At 38.6% G+C, this 21,715-nt stretch overlaps 1 protein-coding gene across 5 annotated transcripts in view; it reads right to left on the bottom strand.

Annotated features, from left to right (window-relative positions):
• The window catches only part of TBC1D1 (TBC1 domain family member 1), a 92,748-nt gene that overhangs the window by 8,986 nt on the left and 62,047 nt on the right, over positions 1-21,715 (bottom strand). For 4 of the 5 annotated variants that reach the window (XM_030449559.1, XM_030449558.1, XM_030449561.1 and 1 more), the window contains 7 exons: positions 19,286-19,405; positions 17,943-18,082; positions 11,550-11,735; positions 9,029-9,190; positions 6,610-6,768; positions 1,612-1,856; positions 1,013-1,172 (listed from right to left, as the gene is read on the bottom strand). In XM_030449559.1, coding sequence (XP_030305419.1) covers positions 1,013-1,172; positions 1,612-1,856; positions 6,610-6,768; positions 9,029-9,190; positions 11,550-11,735; positions 17,943-18,082; positions 19,286-19,405 — 1,172 coding nt within the window. The remainder of the gene's footprint in view (positions 1-1,012; positions 1,173-1,611; positions 1,857-6,609; positions 6,769-9,028; positions 9,191-11,549; positions 11,736-17,942; positions 18,083-19,285; positions 19,406-21,715) is intronic. The other variant, XM_030449562.1, reaches the window with a different exon arrangement.

The following is a 21,715-nucleotide window of genomic DNA, read 5'->3' as shown; positions in this document are numbered from 1 at the left end:
AACAGCAAGTGCTTAACAAAGACCTGTTTGTTATCTGCTCCCCACGCTTCCTGTTAAGTGGGCTGCCAGCCAACAGCAGTACAGGGAAGGTACCAAATTAAAGTCAGCATGACTGGCAGCCTGCAGGATTAAAAAAAAATCAAGTTTTATCTACAATCTTGAAATAAAATAAACACTCTTCTACAAAGCCTCCTCCATTAATAAATAGGTAGGGATATTAAATAATACATCTTTGTTAAAGCTGATTATTAGATAGCAGTGTGGCTATCCGGGGTTCAGAAGTACAATGTTAGAAAATGGAAGTGCAATCTTACAGACTTACAGATGAGTTGCTTCAATAATTAAAAGGCAACATTCTTTCATACAAAGGGTTATTGTAAGTGAGCAACAAAAATGGACATATGTTCTGCAAAAGTCTGCGAACACAGAGGACACAACTGAAATGTTCTTGACCTAAAATCTGTCTTGTGAAAATCATGTATCTGTGTCTTCTACTCTAATGTAAATCTTTGCTTTCTAAGGCCCTAAAACATCAGTGACAAATCATAGAATGGTTGGGGTTGGAGGGGACCTTAAAGCTCATCTAGTTTCAACCCCCCCCTTCATGGGCAGGGACACCTCCCACTAGACCAGGTTGCTCAGTGGAGTAAATTGATATATTTCTCAGATGTTACCTTTGTTACATCTCTTTTAAGCTTAAAGTTAGCTAACTGTAGGTGTTGAAATGCCACTGTCATAACAACATGCCTTCCTGGCATCCCATTTTACATCCTCTCTAACAATGAGGGTGAAAAGTCAGGACAGTTTGGGAATGTCACATGCTTTCCTCCTCTCTCTATTTTACTGTAAATACTACATGTTACATAAGGTGACCTCTGTTGTTGTTCTGTTCACCAGTAGTGAGTACAGTGAGTTTTTCTCTTGAGTGTCTGAAATCATAATCATAATGTTGTTCCTAATAATAGCATTCCAAATCTAAGACTTCAAAAGGAACAGAAGTTTTAAGAGTTACCAAACACTCTAGCAACAAATCCGAGGGGAAACTGGGAGGCAAACATGGTGAGAAACCAGGGAGCAGCATAGAGACTGGGGCCAATCTCATGTTCCTCTAGATGGTTATAGAGATCTCGATGGTAGTCGTGAAGAAGTCGAGACAGTTGATACATCTGGATCTATATGGAATAAGAACAAAGAGACTAAAGATAAACATGTTAACAATCATCGTAGCAAAGTCCATGCTTCACGCTCTTACCAGAAAAAGACAAGATACTTGTCAATTGGATGGAATAGTGTGAAGGAAAGGAACACTCAGAAGCCACCTAAAAGACCCAAGAAGGGTCACCTGTGAGCCTACCACAGGCTCGTTTGCAGGGTCATCTGAACCTCATACAACATTTAATAGTATTCTTCCTATTTATGGTTTTCATAATTTCCCAAGTGATCTTTATTTGAAGCTAGTGCATTTAAGATTATCTATTCTATTCTCATATTATTCTTCCCCATTTGTGAGAACTGAATTTAAGTTCAAGTCCATATTTTGACAATGCTAGCTATATTGCATTATTATAATTTAACATTAGCTTTCTTTTATTAGAAAAACTAAAATCATACCTGTAAAATTGTCATGTCAGGACGATATTGTTTTCTCAGGCCCATGTCAAACATGAGAAACTTCAGCATTTTAAAAGCATCTTCTTCACTCATATGAAGTAGTAAAACTCCTGCTACAAAACTAAGGCCCTGGCAATATCCAACTTCCTGGTCCAGAAGTGAATAGGCCTTCAAAATATTGTAGAGTGACAGCTGCCCAGCTCCCAGCTGTGCTGAGAAGTAAGGATGTGTAGGAAATGTGCGCCCTGTGAAAACAGTTGAAGTTAGTGAGTTAAACCAAAAAATAAGCAAATGAAAAAAAAGCAAACACCTTGCCATGTTACCAAATTAAAGAGTCTTTCAAAAAAGCAGATTCTTTTCAAAGGTAGGTTCTGAGTCAACCCACAGGAAGGCTCTAAGAAAGTTAAACATAAAACAATCAACTCATACTCTAGGACAGTTTTGTTACACTAGTTGCAAAGTTAATTTAGAAATTGTAAGGAGATGGGAAAAAATCTGTTTGTAACAGCTGAATAACTTGTTTCTCAGGCTGGCCCTTGATCAGGTTGTTAAAGGGCCTATAGGGGCTGGTTGCCCATAGTAGGGTCAGACTCAATTCAGTGGCCACCCAGTCCTCTTTGCTTGTCTCTTAGAAAGAGACAACTATTATGATCCAGGCACAGACTTAGAATATCTGAGCTCTTTGGGTTAGGGCCCCTTCCTTTTCTCTTGTTTGTTTTGTTGGTTTGCTGGGTTGTTTTGGTTTTTTTTTTCCAGTAAATGTGTCTGTTGTCTCCTCCCTCCTTGCCTTGGTTACTTCTTCCTTTCTGGCATGGGATGGGTCCTTCTTCCTCTCTTGCAGCAGGAAGCTCAGACTCTTCCATAATCTGAGGCAGTTCACTAAACTGGCAGAAAATTCCTCTTCTGTGTGGGGTTCAGCCCCGTCACTCAGCTGTGTCAGCTCCAGGAGGCATCCCCTAAGCACCAGCACAAGTGACAAGTGCTTGGAGAGTGGGATATGGCCATCAGTGCAAAACTTCCACTTGGCAGCCGTTGATCTATTCCTCACATCTCTCCAAATCCCAGCTAAAAGTAAACCACTAATTGTAGGAGCACAACAGACTATTTCCAGTCCTTCAGTTCTAGAACAAGATGATGACTTCCACCCCAGACTGCCTTGTCTGTGAATGCTCATACAGACCTGGGATCCACACATCCTTAAACCAAACCAACTGAGGTACAGAACCACACAATCACAGAATGGTTTGGGTTGAAAGGGACTTTAGAGATCATCGCATTCCAACAATCAGTTTGACCCACAATATTTACTCAGTGAATAAAAACTGGGGTTTTTTCTGCATCCCTTAAAGGATCAAGACTTATGTAGCTGTCTAGGTGCTATGACAGATGCTATATACACAGCATGTGAGAGCAGAACTAACGGAAGCTGCCAACAGACCCCCCTGTGTGCAGTGCTTTCTGGGCTTTGATTCTTTGAGCTCTTCAGCATCTGGATACTTTGTCCAGGACAGTCAAGGAAATCCTGGAAACGCAAGGGTACTGCTGCTGATAGGTAAGGCTGAGGCTGTGGTAAGGGTAATTTTGGCAGCTTCTAGCAAGCTGTTGTCAGATACCCTTGATGACAGGGTGTCTGTAGCCTTTGTCCTAACTGATCCCTCATTAGGGAGGGTCATTAGCGACCTGGACATCAGGTAGAGCACACCCTCAGAAAGTTTGCAGATGATACAAAACTGGGAGGAGTGGCAGATGGACCAGAGCATCATGCTGGCATTCAGAGGGACCTCTAACAGACTGCAGAAATGGGCTGTCAGGAACTTCATGAAGTGCAACAAAGGGAAGTGGAAAAATCCTGCATCTGAGGAGGAACAACCCCATGCACCAATACATGCTGGGGTCACCCTGCTCGAGAGCAGATTTGCAGAAAATTACCTGTGGGTCATCAAGTCGAACATGAGCCAGCAATGTGTCCTTGTGGCAAAGAAGGCTTATGGTATCCTGGGATGCCCTAGATGGAGCATTGCCAGCAGGTCAAGGGAGGTGATCCTTCCCCTCTACTCAGCACTGGTGAGACCACACCTGGAATGCTGTGTCCAGTTCTGGGCTCCCCAGTAAAAGACAGACAAGGACATACTGGAGAAAGGGCTGCTGACATGATGAAGGAACTGGGGTACCTCTCTTGTAAAGAAAGGCTGAGAGAGCTGGGACTATATAGCCTGGAGAAGAAAAGGCTCAGAGGGATCTTATCAATGTGCACAAATACCCATTGAGAGGGAATGAAGAGGGAGCCAGGCTCTGCTCAGTAGTGCCTACTGACTCTGCAAGAGGCAACAGGCACAAACTACACACCAGAACACTCTTCCCAGAGAGGCTGCAGAGCGTGTTTATGAACATACCCAAAAGCTGAGCGAACATGGTACTGGACAACCTACTTGAGATGACCCTGCCTTGAGCAGGAGTTTTTGGACTAGATTAATTCAAGAGGTCCCTTCCAACCTCAACCACAGATCTGTGACACACACCTCAATCAATCTGTGACACACACCTCAATCACAATCTGTGATTCTGTGAATGAAGGTATTAAAGACTTCACTTAAGACTTTTTCTCAAAATTTTTCCAAAAAAAAAAAGAGTATTTTCATTTCTAGGAAAAAAACCCTTCCCCTTTCAGGATAAAAACCCTTTCCCCTTCCTCTGTAAAATACCTCAGTGGAGAAGAAATTTGAACACTTCTTTTGTTCTAGTATTAAGTGAAGCTTGATATTCGTTTCCCACTTGTTAAATATCACCCCACCTTTTAGCTCCTGGAATGTTGCTATGCTGCCAGATAGTATCAGAGCTCCTGTTTCAAGACGACAAAGCCTGGGGTGGAGTCCTGCTGCCATCTGGTAGCTGCTCTAGCCTGTCACACAGACCACTGGCTTTCAGTTCCTGAGCTGGGCTGTTACAGAGTTGAACAAAACACAAGTATTTCTAGCTTCCAAATGAGAAGGAGCTTGTGTTCCCTTGCAAAGGAGACCTCTGCCTGAATGACAAGTTACCACAGAATGGCCTAGAGGCAGATCTGTAGTGCCTCACTCACACAGCAAGGCTTCTTACATATAAGGCATGAAGAAAAGTTACAAGCTGAGGAAGAATAAAAACGCAAAGATGTTCTAAAAACCAGTAAATTAGGGAGGCACAGAAGTGCTAAACTCACAAGCTACTTTGTTTCTGTGTGCTCTGGTGATGACTTAACTAAGAATTTTAGCTTTTACTCAGGAGCAAACAATTCTTGGCGGCACTGAAAAAACGCTGTAAATGAACTGTGATACCTTAAGAATACCAATATGGGAAAGTACCTACTGCTTTCTTTTTGAAATGTAACAAAACAAAACATAATTTACCACTGTGTTCAGCAAACACTTGGTTTCCTACACTGATAGCATCTGGAAGTCAATTTACCCTACTTTACTGAGGGAAGAAATCATTTACTGAACATGACTGCTGGTCAGGACCTGAAATCCCCAGAGACTGCAGTGGTTGTGCAAGTGAGGCCACAAAAGGAAATACACAAAAAAGCTTTTAGGGAATTGTGGCTTTGTTCTTGTCCAATTAATGAAGTAGCACCTTGACATATAAACTAGGCCAGGAAAGCAGCTGCTGTACCTTACCCTGTCATCCAAATGCACATTACTGAACCCAGTCTTGGGAAGCACTATTTACAGCTGAAGATGCATCAATTCAGCTAAAGTGTGAACAGTGTTATTATTATGGCTTTGGCCCATACTGTTAGCAAGACCTCTTTAGCATAACTTGAGAAAACTTTCTTAAAATATTGCAAGAACATAGGTTTTTCTCTGAAAGGAGAAGTGCATGCTTTCACAGAGAAAATGCTTCTGGTAGCCTGAAGGAACATAAGTTAGAACATGCAAATGCCTTCTAGCACCCTGTCTAGTTATACTGTCTGCTACTGTGCAGCACTACTCTCTTTCAATGGAAATCACTAGGAAGTCTTCAGCTTCCTCCTTTCATCTTACTGAAATAATGGGGTCCAACCCTTCACTCAACTAATAGGCCAGCAAATAGCTCCCTGGCAAAAACACATTGCTTGAAAACCACCATGAAGTTACCAATTTGCCAACACATGCAGTCATTTGTTCCTACAAGCAGAGCACAGGGCTAAGATGAGAAAGCATTCATATGCAGAACCAGGCAGAAAAGAGGAACAGCTTGCTGAGCCAGCAAGCCCCAACCTGCTATGTGAGCCAACCAAACTCAGTCTGACTTCCTCCCCAGTCTGGGAGCTGTCCTGACCCCCTGCCCTTTGCTGAGGGTGTTGGATTCCCTAACCCAGCACAAAACTATTCACCCCTTATAGAGGCAATTCAGTGCAACAGAATTCAAACCTTCATTGATGGGGGTATCAACACCCAATAGACTGGCTTGACTGACAGGTACTTCCTAGCAAATGATCTCTGGTTGCACATAAATGACTCTTTAGAAAAAAAAAAACAAAAACAAAAAAACCAACAAAAAACTGCTTATCCAGGGCAATTCCTACAACTCCTGTGATAATGTCTGGAGGGAAACAACATACTTAACATTGCAACTACCAGTTCCTGACTGGCATTTAATTTCCTCAGAGTATTACTCTCCCAGTGTCCAGTCAAGACCTGGCCTGTCAAGTAGGGGAAAATCCAGGTGGAATCAACCATCACCCCCCACATCAGTTCAGGCCAGTTCATGTTTATTCTGCCAGATTATTGTTTTCTGTGCCCTGCCTTGATATTCTGAGACACTTTACCAAGTGTGTAAGGAACCCAAAGACCTCTGTGCTTGAAATGCATGTTTTTCAGTTTCTTAATGATGTCAAGTAATAGTTGTCACGTATACCAGATTTAAAGCAATTCTTAATAACAGTCTGAATGGTGAGAGGCTTTTTTATGCTACTTTCTGTTACTTACCTATTTCAGAGTTTTTAAAATCCTTATTTTAATTTCAGACAACTACTGTACTTACCTAGGTCAATAAGTATTGCATGTTGCTGGGAAGTCAGTTGTTTTAAGAGTTCTTTATAAGGTGTGTCCTTTGGCTGTTGTTTACTTGGAAACTGATGTTTAAGGTGGTATTGTTCTGCTAGAAATTTCCAGATCTCCCCACGATGGTGACGTGGTACTCCTGAGAGAAGAAAGTCATTAAAATAGTAATTTGCACTCATACTGAGAGTTCAGCTGTTGTTGAGCTAACAGGCCTGAGGAACTGAAGATCTGTATTTGCTAGATATGTAAGCATATCCCAGTGTGTTAGATTTGCATCTGTTATCTCCAGTAGAGCATAGAAGCAGATCAAACTACAGAGCTTATATTTCCTCCACCAATAAAAGACATCAGCATCTGAACACCGGAGACTTAAGGTAGAAACAGGATGAGCTTCCTAAGTCTAAGGTTATCATTTACATCCAGCCTGAGAAGTACCAGAAGAGGCAGCAAAAATTTCAATACTTCTCTCTGAAAAGTTACATTTATTTACCATTTTTCCATGTAAAGTACACAATAAAGCACTTCAATAGAACTAATTAACATTTTTCACTAATACAGCACTGACACTGTTAATAGTAGTAAGTTTTAGGAAGGTGGCAAGAAAAGATATATTTATATATAGTAAAATATAAACTAGTACAAATGAGATCTGATCTAGAGACTACAACAGAAGGTAGATAATCAGAAAGCAAGTACTGTACTTCTAGTTTTGCTATTGTTTTTTTTTAATAACCAGTACATGGAAAAAATGTTTTAAAGCTTGAGTTTCTTTCTCTATAAAAACACTTGAGTATTTCAGATAGATAATGGTAGATTTCGTTTGTATCTGTATGCAAAGCACCAAAAGTAACAGCTTACCTTATTCAGCACAAAACTGGCACTATTAAATGATCTACACAACAAATCAGTACACTGTTCTTTGGGAAAGTAGTCTGTCTAATCCGTTATGAACTAAACAAAGTATTACAGTTTGAAGTAACTTATGGCTTGAGGTCTTTTGGACAGCCTTTTTTTTTGGTATATATTTAACATATGGATGACAACAACATGTTTATTACCCTTATTTAAGACCCATGCGTATTGCAAGCTGCATTTCTTACTTGTCACTTTTTATGGTTTTGGTCTAGGCTAGAACCTACTAAAGTCAATTTAAATGCATTCTTCACTTCTGTATATGTATGAAATTTAACACCACTTCAATCTCTAAACCTGACACAACTGGCCTCTAGAGAGCAGAGCATAATAATAGCACAAAGAGCTAGGGATAATTTCCCCATCTACTGGCTACTTGTAAATGCTTCTTATTAGCAACCCACTTAAGCAGGGCTTTATTTATTTACTTATTTTGCATTACGTGAAGCATTTATTTTGAAGAACTCTAACACAGGCCACCATCTCTGGACTATCAACAGAAACCCAGGTTTTTCTCATGCTTCAGTACTGGCTGTACAGAGCCCTTTGCCTACATGAGCAGAAGGAAACTTGTGATAATGAGTTTTCTTTAACTCAGCAGACATTTCTACTTGTGACATTACATTTGTTGTTAGAAATCTAGACTTATCCAGCCATCTTAAATGGACAATTTGTTTTAACTTGGTTGAATAATTGTATACAGGCGTGTAAAATGTTTAAAATATTAAATTTCTGCTAGTGATGAATTCTTGACACTTATATTACACATGGAAAGCTTTGTATAGAGCTATAAAAATCTCCTTGGAGTAGCCACCTTCACCATCAGTACTGAGGATAAGGCCTTTGGGTCCAACCACAGCACAAATAACACTGAGTGGTAACCCAATTTCTTAGAACATTCAAAAAGCCTCCTTAGGTTATTTTACTTTTGATGCAGTGGGTTGGTTGCTCAGCCCTGCAGTTGTGAGGCAGACTCACAAGTGGTGTTTGCAGATACAGTACATTGTTGGATTTGGAAAAAAGGTGCTACTGAAATATCCATGTGTACTGTTTGTATACACACATACTATGAAGGCTGGAAGAGAGAATTTCCAGGTAACAGTGAAGACTATTTCTTCAGTTATTTACCCAGTCATTTATTTGGCATTATCCAGACCTTTTTTTTTAATTGTAACTTAATCTTTAAAATCAGATTAGAAGAACTGTAATACATTGAGGTACTCCACAGCTCTCCTGTAAGGACAAATATTATTAAAAAGTGAATACCAACCACTCTAACCCCAGTAATACATTTGCAGCTGTTACCAAAAGAGACTGTTACTTGAATATACATAACCACGAAGATATCAAATGTTGTCACTTGTTCAGTCAGCAACCTGAGGAACAGCACTACTGAGAATCTGGTTATAAGTAAGGGTTAAAAGATCACCCTATTCCTTTTCTAATGGCATGCATTGCAACAACTCAGAATAATAAACTGTGCTTACCTTGTGCAACAGCAGAGTGTATTTTTTCTGCATCAAATTTAATCTTTGATCTTCCAGGTGTACTCAACATTTTTTCCCAAATTGAAGTTACATCTTTTAAGCATGGTGTAATTTCTTCATAGTCAAGTTTCAAACGTCTGTTCTGTAAATTGTTTTCTGAAGCTAGGAAGTGATATCATGAATGCACCTGTTCATATTGTTTACCCTTTGTAAAATTGATTAATTTAACTTAGAACTTTATTATGCAGTCCATCAAAAATTAAAATCTGTAATTCTGAAACATTACACATCTAAATTGCTGTGATTGTGATGGTTGGTTTTGGTTGTTTGGTGGGGTTTTGGGTTTTTTTGAAGATTTTACATGCAATATCAACTGTGTTTGGCCTGTTAAATTCCTTATAGCTGGTCAACTCTTAAATCTGAAAAAATATGAGAGATAATTACTAATAAAATAAATGCAAGACTTTCCTAACAGGATTTTTTTTGATTTCCAGGCTCATAAAAAATAGTGCAGGGCACCGACACCAAACAAAAATACAAAACCAATATAGTAATCTATTTCTTATGCATACAGTTCCATAATAGTAATGACAGTGCAAATATTATTTATGTGGTCTATAAAATGGACATGTGACGGATCACCTTTTAAGTTCAAGTACAGAAAGTTTCAGAACCCTAAACACAAACAGGACCATAAACACTATATGTACATAAGGCTCTCTTAAAGTCTCTGCTGAAGAAATCAGAACAAATCTCGATGTTCAACATCTTAAATAAGACAGTTTAGATCATCAAGTTTACTGTAGTATTGGTGATTTTCTCATATTATAATTTATAAAAATATTGTACCGTATCTTCATGTGTTATCTATAAAGGATTAAAACCAAATTAATGAGAATTTGGAAAAGGTTTTTTTCAGTGCTAGAATGTACCTGGAAAATTGGTTTATTGATGGCATTCACATAAACTAAATAATAAAGCACTTTTGGGGACAGTGGATGAATTTCTTCAGGACACAAGACTGAAAAAACAGAAGAGGTCTTTCAGCTCAGATGGGGAAAATACTGCAGTATAAATGAGATGGAAAGATGTCTGACAATTATTCCTAAAAGGCATGAAATGCTCAAAGAAAATGCTATAACAAAACTGAGATGAAGCTACAAAGAGAGAAGAAACGAGTGATATAGGCTAGTATGGTGGTAAGTCTCAGTCAGAATTTAGCAAAATGGGTATCTCAGTTTTTCAATGGGGCTGTGATGCTGCTGAAGACTCAATGCACCTAGTTCTCGGATATGAGTCCTCCAATATGGTCAGCAGCTCTCTACTTGGAAAAATGACCACAGCATAGGTTCAAGAGGCATAAATGCCTGAAAAGGTTTTATTATAATGACATTCCAAAGCTGTGGTCACTGCAGCAGTCACCTTTTTTTCAACAAAGGTCTCCCCATCAGAGTTCCTCATGCAGCAGGTACTTAGAATAACTTCTTTGCTCCATGGTGCATTCTGCATAGCCTGGTTCTTCAGTCATGTCAACACCCATCTCAATCATTCACTAACTAGCTTCAGACATGCTCATCCTAGTGACTTTGTGATGGTTTTGTAATAGTTTCTTTTGGACAGACAAAACTGGACCGTCTGATAAAACTTGATAAAATCAACTAAATTGATGAAATCAGTGTTCTGCAACTGCCAAAACCTGGCTGCAAGCTGTAGACTCAGATAACTAGAATGAAAGATAATTCAAAAAATAATCAAGAGCATAAATATATAAAATAGAGAAAACTTATTTTTAAATGCAAGATACCATAAGAATTCCAAGTTAAAGAATGGCTTGTTAGAAACTCACTTATGACAGCACTACTCGGTGCTGTAGGGATTGTAAAAATCATTGCCCCCTGTAGAACTTCTTCCAGATGTCTTGGTCCTTTAGCCAAAGGCATTGTATATTTGGTATCCATTGCCATACCTTAATTGACTGGATTAGCAAGTACATTTGCTGGGAATGTGCCTGTCACTTGTGGGGTTCTTAGGAAACTCAGGTATCAGGGTTGAAACAGGAGAGCTACACCAGTAGGAGCAAATATCCTACAAGTGGGCTAACTGTGCTGGGAGGCCATATTCTACATCCAAAAGAGATCTTCCTCCTTCCAGCCAGGAGTCTCAGCCCAAGTTTAAAGAAGACATGCTCAGCTGACTGACCTTTTCACACACCTGGGTGCTTTCCCTACATAATTCTTCCTGAAAGACAATCCTTCCTTAAGCTTACACAAAGGTAAAGAAGAATTACCATTTTCATGCAAGATACGCCACCCCTTGAAGGATACAGGTGTCTACCCACTTTCAGAGCATCTAAATTCAGTCAGATAAACATTTCTGTCCTCATCATTCATATCTTCAAAGTAGATGACTAAACAACCTAGAATGTTTTATTAAGGCTTGGTCCAATCCACTGCCAAGGACACAGAGCAAACAAAAAAGTGAACTTGTATTAAAGTAGGGTGTAATCAAGAACTTCACCAACCTTGTAACTTCTGGTTTTCTTTCTCCATTCTGAGGAGCAGTATCTGCTGAATTATGGCTTTTTTCCACAACTCGCGAAGCTCACGGGATGTCCGTTTCCTTTCTTCTTTCACTGGCCCAAACGGGCCATCCTCACACACTGGTTCCAATGGGGATCTTGGTGGAAGCTCTCCCAGTTCAGAGTAATCTTTAAGAGAGAAAAGCTGTTGTGAACTACTTAGATTTCATGAACAGGTGAATGAAGGGACCCATTTTCAAAGACTGCATATATATAAATATATACCTATAAACATATATACACACAAACACACACTTCTGGATACAGCAGTAGCAGTAACAAGCAAGGTTTCCCAAATGATCATTCTAAGCAGATTCACAAGCTGCTTCTGAATCAGAATTATACAAGGCAAAGCCTGGAACTTTTTTTTTCTATAACCTGATAAAAACATTGTCCCATACACTAAGACAATTGCTTTTCAAGGACAGATTTGAAACAGAAAAGTTTGAGAAACTGAAAAAATACAACCTGCAGCTGAAACCTGGCATGACTCAAGTAGCAGATCAAATCAAATGTAGTACCCACATAACTTAAAGAATAATCTCTAAACTGTGTTTAACAAATAAAACACACACCCTTAGCTGCACAAACACATCACCTCAAGTCATACAGTGGGATGATTACCAGTTCTTAGAGTAAATATGCAAAAAGGGTGACAGGCATCTAAGACATATTTGCTCTAATTTTTAGCCATGTCATAACCTTCTGCCCTCTCTCTTTTGGCTTCAGCTGCTCTACCACAAAATGTATCTTTTTGTCAAGAATGCATGGTAAATCTAAGAAGACTGAAAACAAATAAAAGAGAACATTAAATAAATCTCAGGGAAAAGTTGAAAAATCTTTTCTTTTAGAGACAGAGCTATCAATATTGTTTTTAATCAAGTTCTCAACATAAGAAGCTTAAGTTCTTACACTTTGTTTTCCTACTGCCTGCTGCAGTATCACTTTTGTTTTGTTTATACAGCTTCTCTGAAGGCTCAGTAGTCTGATATAGCCTGTATCTGGAAGAAAAATTACCCAATTCACTCTCTTTAAAATATATGGTCAAAACCACCCATCTCTTCCTACCAAATCCCAAATGGAAAGCCATCACTCCTCCTGCAGCCAAACACAATGGCTGTGAAACAGCTCCCTAAGGACAAGCTGACCAGTTAGTTACACATGGCAGAAAGTGCTTTAAAATCAGCACAGTAAAAGCCACTCCCCAGACTCTCTGGCTAAGGACAAGTACACCTGTGCATGCTATTTCAAACAGGGCCTGGAGAAGAGACACTCTTGAAACAATTATTCTGCACATGGTCCATTTTTGTATAATTGGCTAGAACAGTGACAGAGATTTTGAAGTAAACACTGCACACACAAATTATCCCATCTCTACAAACTAACAAGATAGGAAGGTTTTCATGCCTTCAGCGTCTGCTCATAAAATCACCATATATTGACTCACTTTGGTTCATATGCAGATACTCTTCTTGTTTGTTGGACAGTATAGTGAAATGTGGCAACCAGGTGCCACTAATCACCAGGTAGTGGGCATGAGCTTGTGTTAAACCCACCTGTGCCTGATTAGGGCAGGCTCCCACTGCCCTTTTATTGGCCCCCTAATCCTGCTCATGCGCAGTTGGGGGCCCCCAATCAGGCACAGGTGGGCTTAACACAAGCTCATGCCCACTACCTGGTAATTAGTGGCACCTGGTTGCCAAATTTCACTACAGAAAGGCACTCACACAACCAAGCTCAGATGGCTAAGTAAGAATGGAAATGTTCACAGCTGTTGGCTTCTACTTTTCTAAGTTTTGCAACTGTCAACCTTTTCTTCTCAGAAGAGACAAAAAGCATGAGTCCAAAACCACCTGTTTCCTTATACAACATTTAGTTCTTACCAGTTAAATTCAAGGGCTAAAATATACATATAAAAATAAATACAAAATTTTCATCTAGTAATCCAAGCTAAACAATTAAACTTTCACAAACTTGCACTCTGGATGTAGGTGTGGATACCCAAACTTTGGGCATCTACAGCATTTCAGAGAACAACAAACTTTACAGGAATGTGAATTAGGCAAAGGACAAATATTTTTCTCTTTAATGGCAATCACCATTGCAAAAAGAAGTACAAAACATCAACAGAAGCATCCAAAAATACAGCTGGTTATGAAAAAGATCAATAAAATTCAGAAATTATGTTGTATCCTTTAAAAGAGACCGGGAAATTTTTTTTTCTTTACCGGTAAATGGAAAGAATTCCCTGAGCAAATACCTGAAATTATAAAAGAGGTTTAGGGAAATGTCATCAGGTAGAGAAGGAACACAGATTTACTAATGCTTAATGTGCTGACAACTAAAGGAACTTGACACTATACTTTCAACAGTGTTTTTAGCGTATAATAAAAAACATTATAAAGGAAATACTCTTAAGAGTAATGTTGATAGAATTGCCTTAATTTGCTTGAATAAAATAATAAACTTACAAAAATAGAAATATCACCTTGAAGGAAAGTTGGGGTTTTTTTGTTTTACTAAGGCTGCATTATATGCACAAAATAACATTACCATAACAAAAGGGGTATTAATGAAAATGGTCATCAAACAGTAATGAAAAAAGTAAAATCGATCCAGAGAGGCAAACCCCTATCCACTGTATGCTATCTGTAGTCTATTCACTAATTACCAAATTCTTAGAGTATCCAGTATAGAATACATATACATCTTAGAGGAAACAAATCTCTTCTCATCCTACACAACCTCCCAGTGGTTTATGGATCCCATTTAGAGTTAGATATGTATTCTGGGTTTATGCATGTGTGTATGTTAGAAAATACCAGACTATCTATAGAGCCATTTATGGTTACCCACTTGCAAAAAACAAAACAAAACAACCAAACAAAAAACCAGTCTGCAAGAACACATGCAGGGAAATTGACTAAACATTGCATTCTTAATGAAAGAATAAACATATCCAAGACCTAATTTCATTCAGTTTTTAATGTGGACATTCTATTCTAGTTTCTCAGTGAAAATTTTGTGGATTGGTCTTCGTGTACAAGTTAAACAAAATATCACTTTCTAAAATAATGGAGTTGTTACTCACTTCTAATCCTCCAGGGATCAATCTTACTGTATCAATTAATTAAGCATTAATTACTCACTTCCATAGTCCTGCTTCCATTTAGGCTGAAAATCTTTTATCTATTATTGGGCTGATAAGATCAGAATTTACTAAAAGAAATTTAACTTACAGTGGTTAAAGCTATAGAAGAAAACAGAAAGGTTACAACATTATACAGGCTAAAATATTATGATTATCAACCCTACCTCTAATTCTTCTGTGGAAGAGTTCTAGGCTTGATTTTTCCTTCCAAATGGCAGCTCCTTTTCTATATTTTCCTTTTCTTACCACTTGTGGACATTTAACAGGAAGTCTAAAGTCTACTCTGATAACACTGCAACACATTAACAACCTGCTTTCCCTCCCATCTCCATGCTGGCATGTAGCAGGATGTATAGAAACAAAAATGAACCTGTTTAACTGCTCAGGTGGCCTGTCTTAAGTTTGCAGAATTGCATCAGCTGTTTGGCTGGTAAAGGGCGGGGGGAGGTGGAATGCACAGGTAATGCCTCAAGGCAAAGTAAAAAACCAGACATTTGGTAAATCAGCACTAACCCATGTCCATGAATATACAGCAGGGTGATTGACAGACATGCCATTCAGCTTCCACATCCAGAACAGACAGGAGTAGAAATATTGTAACAAGAAAATTAATATTTCTTTATTATGCCCAAATGATCTGGAGGACAGCAGAGAAACCAAAGATAAACAGTAGAGCAATTTGACTGAACATAACTGGGAGCTCACATTCCACCAAATCAAACTGCTGTGTGTTAAAGCCCAAGTAATGTGCAGCTTTCAAAACTTTCATAAGATTAGTGAGTGAACTTAAGCAGGAGCTGAACACTTCAGCACACACTGAAAGATTGCTTCCCTGTTCATTTGCTAAACCTGTCAGCTTTTGTTGACTCCTATTCCATCTTTAACATGTGCTCCTTTCAAATATGTTGTTCCCTTCCCTGTAGCCTCCATATAAAATTCTACCTCCATACATGCTACATCTACAGGCCTACCAGACTTTTACACTTTCAGGTTGAGAACTGGGCAAGATGACTCAGTAACTATTATTACATTTTACCAACATATGGGTTATTTTCCATTTGAAGTTCAGACTTGGACTACCCTTCAGAGCTATTCTTCTGTGTAATGCACTTCTGCAAGTCTGTGGATCCAAGGTATTCCTTTAGAAAGAGTGTACTTCACTGGGAAAGGCACCAGTTTTCCTGGGCTTGTGAGAACTTGTGCAAGGTAAAGAACTGCATATGAAACTGCTCACAAAGCAGCCAGAAATTCTGTATAAATGCACTTGTGCATCCATACCTACCTCAGAAGTACTGCTCTGATGCTCTGAAAGCTTATAGCATTCTCTCTCTTTCTTGTGACACCTTACATAGGCATATTTACTGATTACAACCCCAGGAAGGTACAGCCACAGAGCAGTTTTATTTTGCTGACAATGCCTGCCCACATGTGGTCAGAGCAACCTGTAGTTCAGGCATACTGGTGGGTTTTGCATTTAATAAAAAATTTAGTAAAGCAGCCTATGCTAAGCTTGAAAAACTTTCTCATCTTTGACTTAGAGAAATCTGGGTCTCTTGACTGTCTGACTCACTAACTTTTATAAAACCCTTGCCTTTCTTCTTACTGCTCCCCTGCAGAGTCCACACTGGGGTGGTGTGTGGGCTATTGCATTTGGGCCAGTGGAGTCCCAGTCTATAAAGGGAAAGTCATGTATGAGCCTTTATTTCCCTCTCTTTATGCTTACTATTGCAGAACATGATGAAATGTTATCTTTAAAATCTTCTTGGCCCTCTGTCCAATTTGGCTCAATTTTTTTGGTGATACATCAGCTATTTGCATAAATTCTGTTTCCAAAGAAAATCAGTCTAAAAAAGGAGTGAGAAAGACTTAAAAAAAAAAAGAAGTACAGGTAACTTATCAGATCAATAAACCTCACTCCTTATGCTGCTGCTTCTTGAGAAAATATGAAAAAAGATTAACAAGATGACGAATGATAGCTGGTTATATTTACTTTGGAACTTTAAACACCATAGAGACTGGATTATGAATATCTTTTACTGCCAGTGATGCATCAGGAGATGCATGAAGAACCAAATGGAAAACCCCAATACTTGTTATAAATAAGAAACCCCCTCGCCTAACTCTGGGTTTTTTCCTTCTGTTCATAAATTGAATCTGATACATTGGAACAAAACCAGAAAAATAAGTGAAGAAAAAGGCCAGATATTTTAAATTGCTTCTCCTAGGAACAGCACTTACTGCTTTCCATTTTTGGCCACACTTGTTTCTCCCAACTGTTCTGCTTATCCAGCTGTAGGATATTAAGATTGTATCTTGCAGCTATGTCTCAGAGGAAATGCTTGGATAGGCAATTTAGGGTTTGTTATCCTATTTAATATGGGAAGATTTTGTGGCTTTCCAAAACAAGTAAAGACTATTTTCAGTCACAAAAACCTGCATTAAGTCTGCAAAACCAGGAGTTTCACAGAATAGCTGAGACTGAACATCTCCTCCACGTGCCCTAAAGCACAGGAGAGCATTTCATATGTATTGTTTACCCAGCATGGTCTAAATGTGAAGTACACTAAATTTGAGAGGCATCTATGGAAAATATACAACTTTACCACACTGTCAGTCAAATTAGTGATTTTTGCTAGTCTGTGGTTCTTTAGCTTGACAGAAGTTCAGGAAATATATATGAGAACAGTGGATAACTATGGCTCAAGTGGCAAATGTTACAGACTGAAGCAGCATACATGAAGTCAAATTCACTCTGGTGTGAAGTTACACACTATGGAACTCAACTGAGGTCACAGAAGAAATTTAGTTCCTTGTGCTAGGCCTGGCATTTTCTAGTTCACAGTTCTATACTCCAGCATTGAAACATGAAACAGAAGGATCACTTTTTCTTCAGGGCAATGCTCAGTGATACACTTTTTTTCCCCAGAACTCTATTAAAATAGTCTACACAAAAATATTTTCTTCTCTGGTTAGTCAGTTTGACACAAATGGAACTATGTAACATATGAAGCTGAAAAATAAAATCTCCACTGCTGGTGAGCTCTGCATGACCAAGAAGAAGGTGGGAATCAGCAAGAACAGTACAAACAGAGCACAGGGCAAATACTCAGCAGAGTAAAGGATCTGCATTTCATGGACTACATCCACTAACAAGGCTCATGGGAGCAAATAAGCACAGACTTTACCATCATATCTGCTGGGAGAATCAGATGCTTTCTGAGGGGTTGCCACTCGCAGGAATATCTGCTGCCTCCAGGAATGCCGCCGCGTCCTCACGGGGCTGTCTGCACCGCTGGCCTGGGGGCTGTGCTTGGATTCATAGTCACTGAAATTGCAAAACAAAGAATGCTTGTGAGCACCTCAGCTGAGTGTGCTTTTAACAGCAACACAGTCTTCAGAGTATATAATAACACAGCAGCAGTGGATACAATAACACAACAACAGAAATACATCAGCTAAGGAGTGCAATGCACTGTGCACATGCTGAATGGAGCTCTCAGTGTTAGGCAGGTGAAGCTTGCTTTGGGGCAGCAGTCTTATACAAGGTTGCAAACATTATTCAAGTCCACCAAAAGGGATTGACAGCTATGTGCAATCTGCTTTCTCCAGTTTTAATTAATTTTCAGTTTTCTTAGCAGCAGTGTATTAAACACAACACATTAAAGACATATACCATAATGTAACTTTACCATTCTGCTGTTTAATTGCCATTTGTAAAATCTCCCCTTTATTCAACGGAGACACAAAGAACTGCTGATGCCTTTTATCAGCATACATCAGAGAGCTTTATAAACACCAATTAAATTTCCAGCCTTCTGTGAACTGGGAATGTAATATATTCCTTCAAAACACAGACCTGGAGAAAAACTTTCAGTCTTTGTGTTTGCAAGACATCATCTGAAATAAGCAACAAACTTGGGAACAGTGTCCAGGAACCTTGAATGTTACTCCTCTGATATAATCCACAAACTACACATAGAGGTTTTAATTCAGAATATTAAATGAAGAGTGAGTAGCAGTGCTGTTGTCATATTAAAAATCCCACTAATACCTTTCACCTGTTACATCTTTATTAATTGCTTTATTTCAGCCACTGGCTAAATGGTTGCGTGACTCAATCGAAGCTTAAAAAGGGCTGAGTGATCTTCAAACAGTTCTTGCAGCAGCTGGGAGAAGGATTTTACAGGCCATCCTCTCCTTCCAATTCAGAGGGCACTAACACTGCCTGAATGACCCATGTATTCTCTTACCTGGAAATGGCTAATACAGTCCTTTGGCAGGAATAACCACAGAAGTACACAGATGGATGTTGCATGACCATTACAACATCAAAATGGCTAACTTGTGCAATCCTAATGGGAAGGAGTCTGGGATAGCTCCATCCTTTTGACAGCAATCACATGCAGGATACATGCAAGTGAACTGTTGCACAAATCAGGTTTTGCAAGCGCAGGAAGCATTTAAAATACTTCAGACAAAGAAATTTTTGAAAATAGGTTTACCTCCAGTCTTTAAGAGAGAACCCTACCTTGTTGTGCTCCTAAAGTCAGAGGTGTTATTTTCATCTACAGGAGCCAGAAATTTTAAGAAATTTGGCACAGAAGAGGAAGAATGAAGCTTTTTCCTTAAGGCAGTACGGTAGGAGATGCTGAGAGTGCAGTTGGGAAAAGTATAGTTTAGTACAAAGAAATATGAATACACAGAATAAAAATTAATACAGCTAACTTGCAAACAAAACAGCAGCTAAATCCTGAAGGCCTGAATACCAAGGAAACCAAAGCCAAAACTGAAACTGCTAACAAAGTGCTACTTTGACATATGTATTTGTTTGGACAAACTAAAATGTTCCAATATAAATAAATGTACTTTCAGTACACTAGTGAATTTTTCAAATAATTTTTCTTTAATCTAATAAGCACTGTCACCAACTTTATCATTGCACATTTACTGAAATATAATTTTCAATGATTGTCTAAGCTTGAGGTAAAAGGTTAGAAAAAGTTGACACTGATAATCATTGTGCTGGCAAATGAAAAATAAGATTTTGTAATAAAAGCATTAACAGGGCTTTATTCAGACTAGTTTGGAACTTTTAAGTTAAAAGCTGAGCCTTCTGACTGATCATTTAGGATTGTGGCTCTGTTTATGCAACAGACAGGAGCACTAATCAAATTTCATCAACAGTCTTCTGGCCAACATAAATCTGCTCTGTCTTTTAAAATAAGACCCCACACTGAGAAGAAGGTTAATAGAAGAAAGTGAGAACAATTCAGATAACAGAAAGTTTCTGCATGGAATAAAACCATAGAAAATTACTTGTCTGATGACACTAGAAGACCTTTTCCAGAAGAGTACAAAAAGACAGGAGTAAGAAAATTTACTTCTGAAAAATTAAGTTTAGGAAAAAACTACTTCTGTGATAAATGATAATGATACATCTAGATATCATTAGCTCATAGATATCTCCTGCACATGTGAATGGGATGGGGGGGTTCTCTGGGATTCTCTAGTATGAAGTGAAGCTTTTTTTCAGTGGCTGGCACTGAGCATGAAGAAGGCTGTAGCAGTGTGTGCCCTGCAAACAGGTTTCACTTAAAATCACATTGTAAATCCATCTTCATTACATGTCAGTTTCATTTACAGAATACAATCAACTCGGGCAATTTGACTTTACTTATTTAAATTCATTAAATATTTCTATTAATTTTCATTTTCAGTCTTGCTGATTAGAGGTTCAATATGATATACCCTTAAATGACAGGGAAAAGGGAGGAGAAGTTGATGCTGTGCATCCAAATTCATTGCCAACTTTACTTGGGAAAAAATCTACTTTTGAGAATTTAAACTACAAGCTTCAAGTAAGTCTTACTAAAATAAAGAACAAAGAGGACACTGTAGACTCACATTTCCTCCCCTGAGATATATCATACTTCTGAGGTGAAACTACATTAACAGAGATGCTAGTTAGTACTCAGCAAATGTAACTAAAGGAACAGGTGAAATAAGACTCTCAGCTGAGGATTTTCTCAGGATCAGAAGAATCAGCACCTTGGAAAAAGAGGAAACCTTCACCCAAGAGAAAAAAACCAAACAACAAACAGCAACATTGCTTCCAGTGGCCAGTGACTGTTGATGGAACTTCCAAGGATACTTGGTCTTATTAATTTTTTGAGCTAAAATAAACAGCTTAGCTTAAAGGGTTAAAGAAGGGGTTGCACGGTTAAGATTTTTAGGGAGTTACTTGTTTTAGGTTCTCAGGAAAATGATGGGTTAATGTCCTTTACTCCATATTTATTGTTATTCTCAAGGTATTTTTTTTTCTAAGACAAGTGGGACAGAGAATTATAATTTGATATTGCTAAAAGTAACCAAGACAAATACATGAGCTGTTGGGTTGCAGTTTTGTTTGTTTATTTCTTCTTGATTTTTTCTTTTCAGGGAGAGTCGTGGTTGTTTTTTCGGGGGGGTTTTTTGGTGGGTTTTGGTGTTTTGGGATGGGGAGGTTGTACTGGCTCTCCATCGTCCTGCTATTTCTTTGCCTAGTTAGTTAATTTAGTCAATTTGTCTTTAGTGCCAGGCACAAAAGAATATTAATATGTTTCTGTGCTACCATAAACAAAGCAGAAAAGAACTGAATGTTTCAGGAGGGACAGAACGAGATGGATCTCAGGTTCTTGGCAACTTGTCCCTCACACAATTTAAGCTGTGCTGCTGTCTGCTGCATAACAAACTGCTTTAGCACAACTAGCTCTAAAGAAAGCCATATGTCCATTTGTCTGAGTTTTATTTATTAAAACAAAAAATTAGGGAAGTAACAGCTCTACATTCAGTAACAGCAGTTAAAGAGCTCCTTCCTCCATAAAAATATACCACCTAATATTAAATTATTTTAGTTATTTACATTACAGAGCTTCATATTTATGACATGGTAAGCAAATCCTACTCCAAACTATGTACA

Source organism: Calypte anna, chromosome 4A (genome assembly GCF_003957555.1).
Source record: "Calypte anna isolate BGI_N300 chromosome 4A, bCalAnn1_v1.p, whole genome shotgun sequence".
Classification (NCBI taxonomy): Eukaryota; Metazoa; Chordata; class Aves; order Apodiformes; family Trochilidae; genus Calypte; species Calypte anna.
Note: the sequence above shows the minus strand (reverse complement) of the source record. Positions and strands in the feature narration are given on the sequence as shown.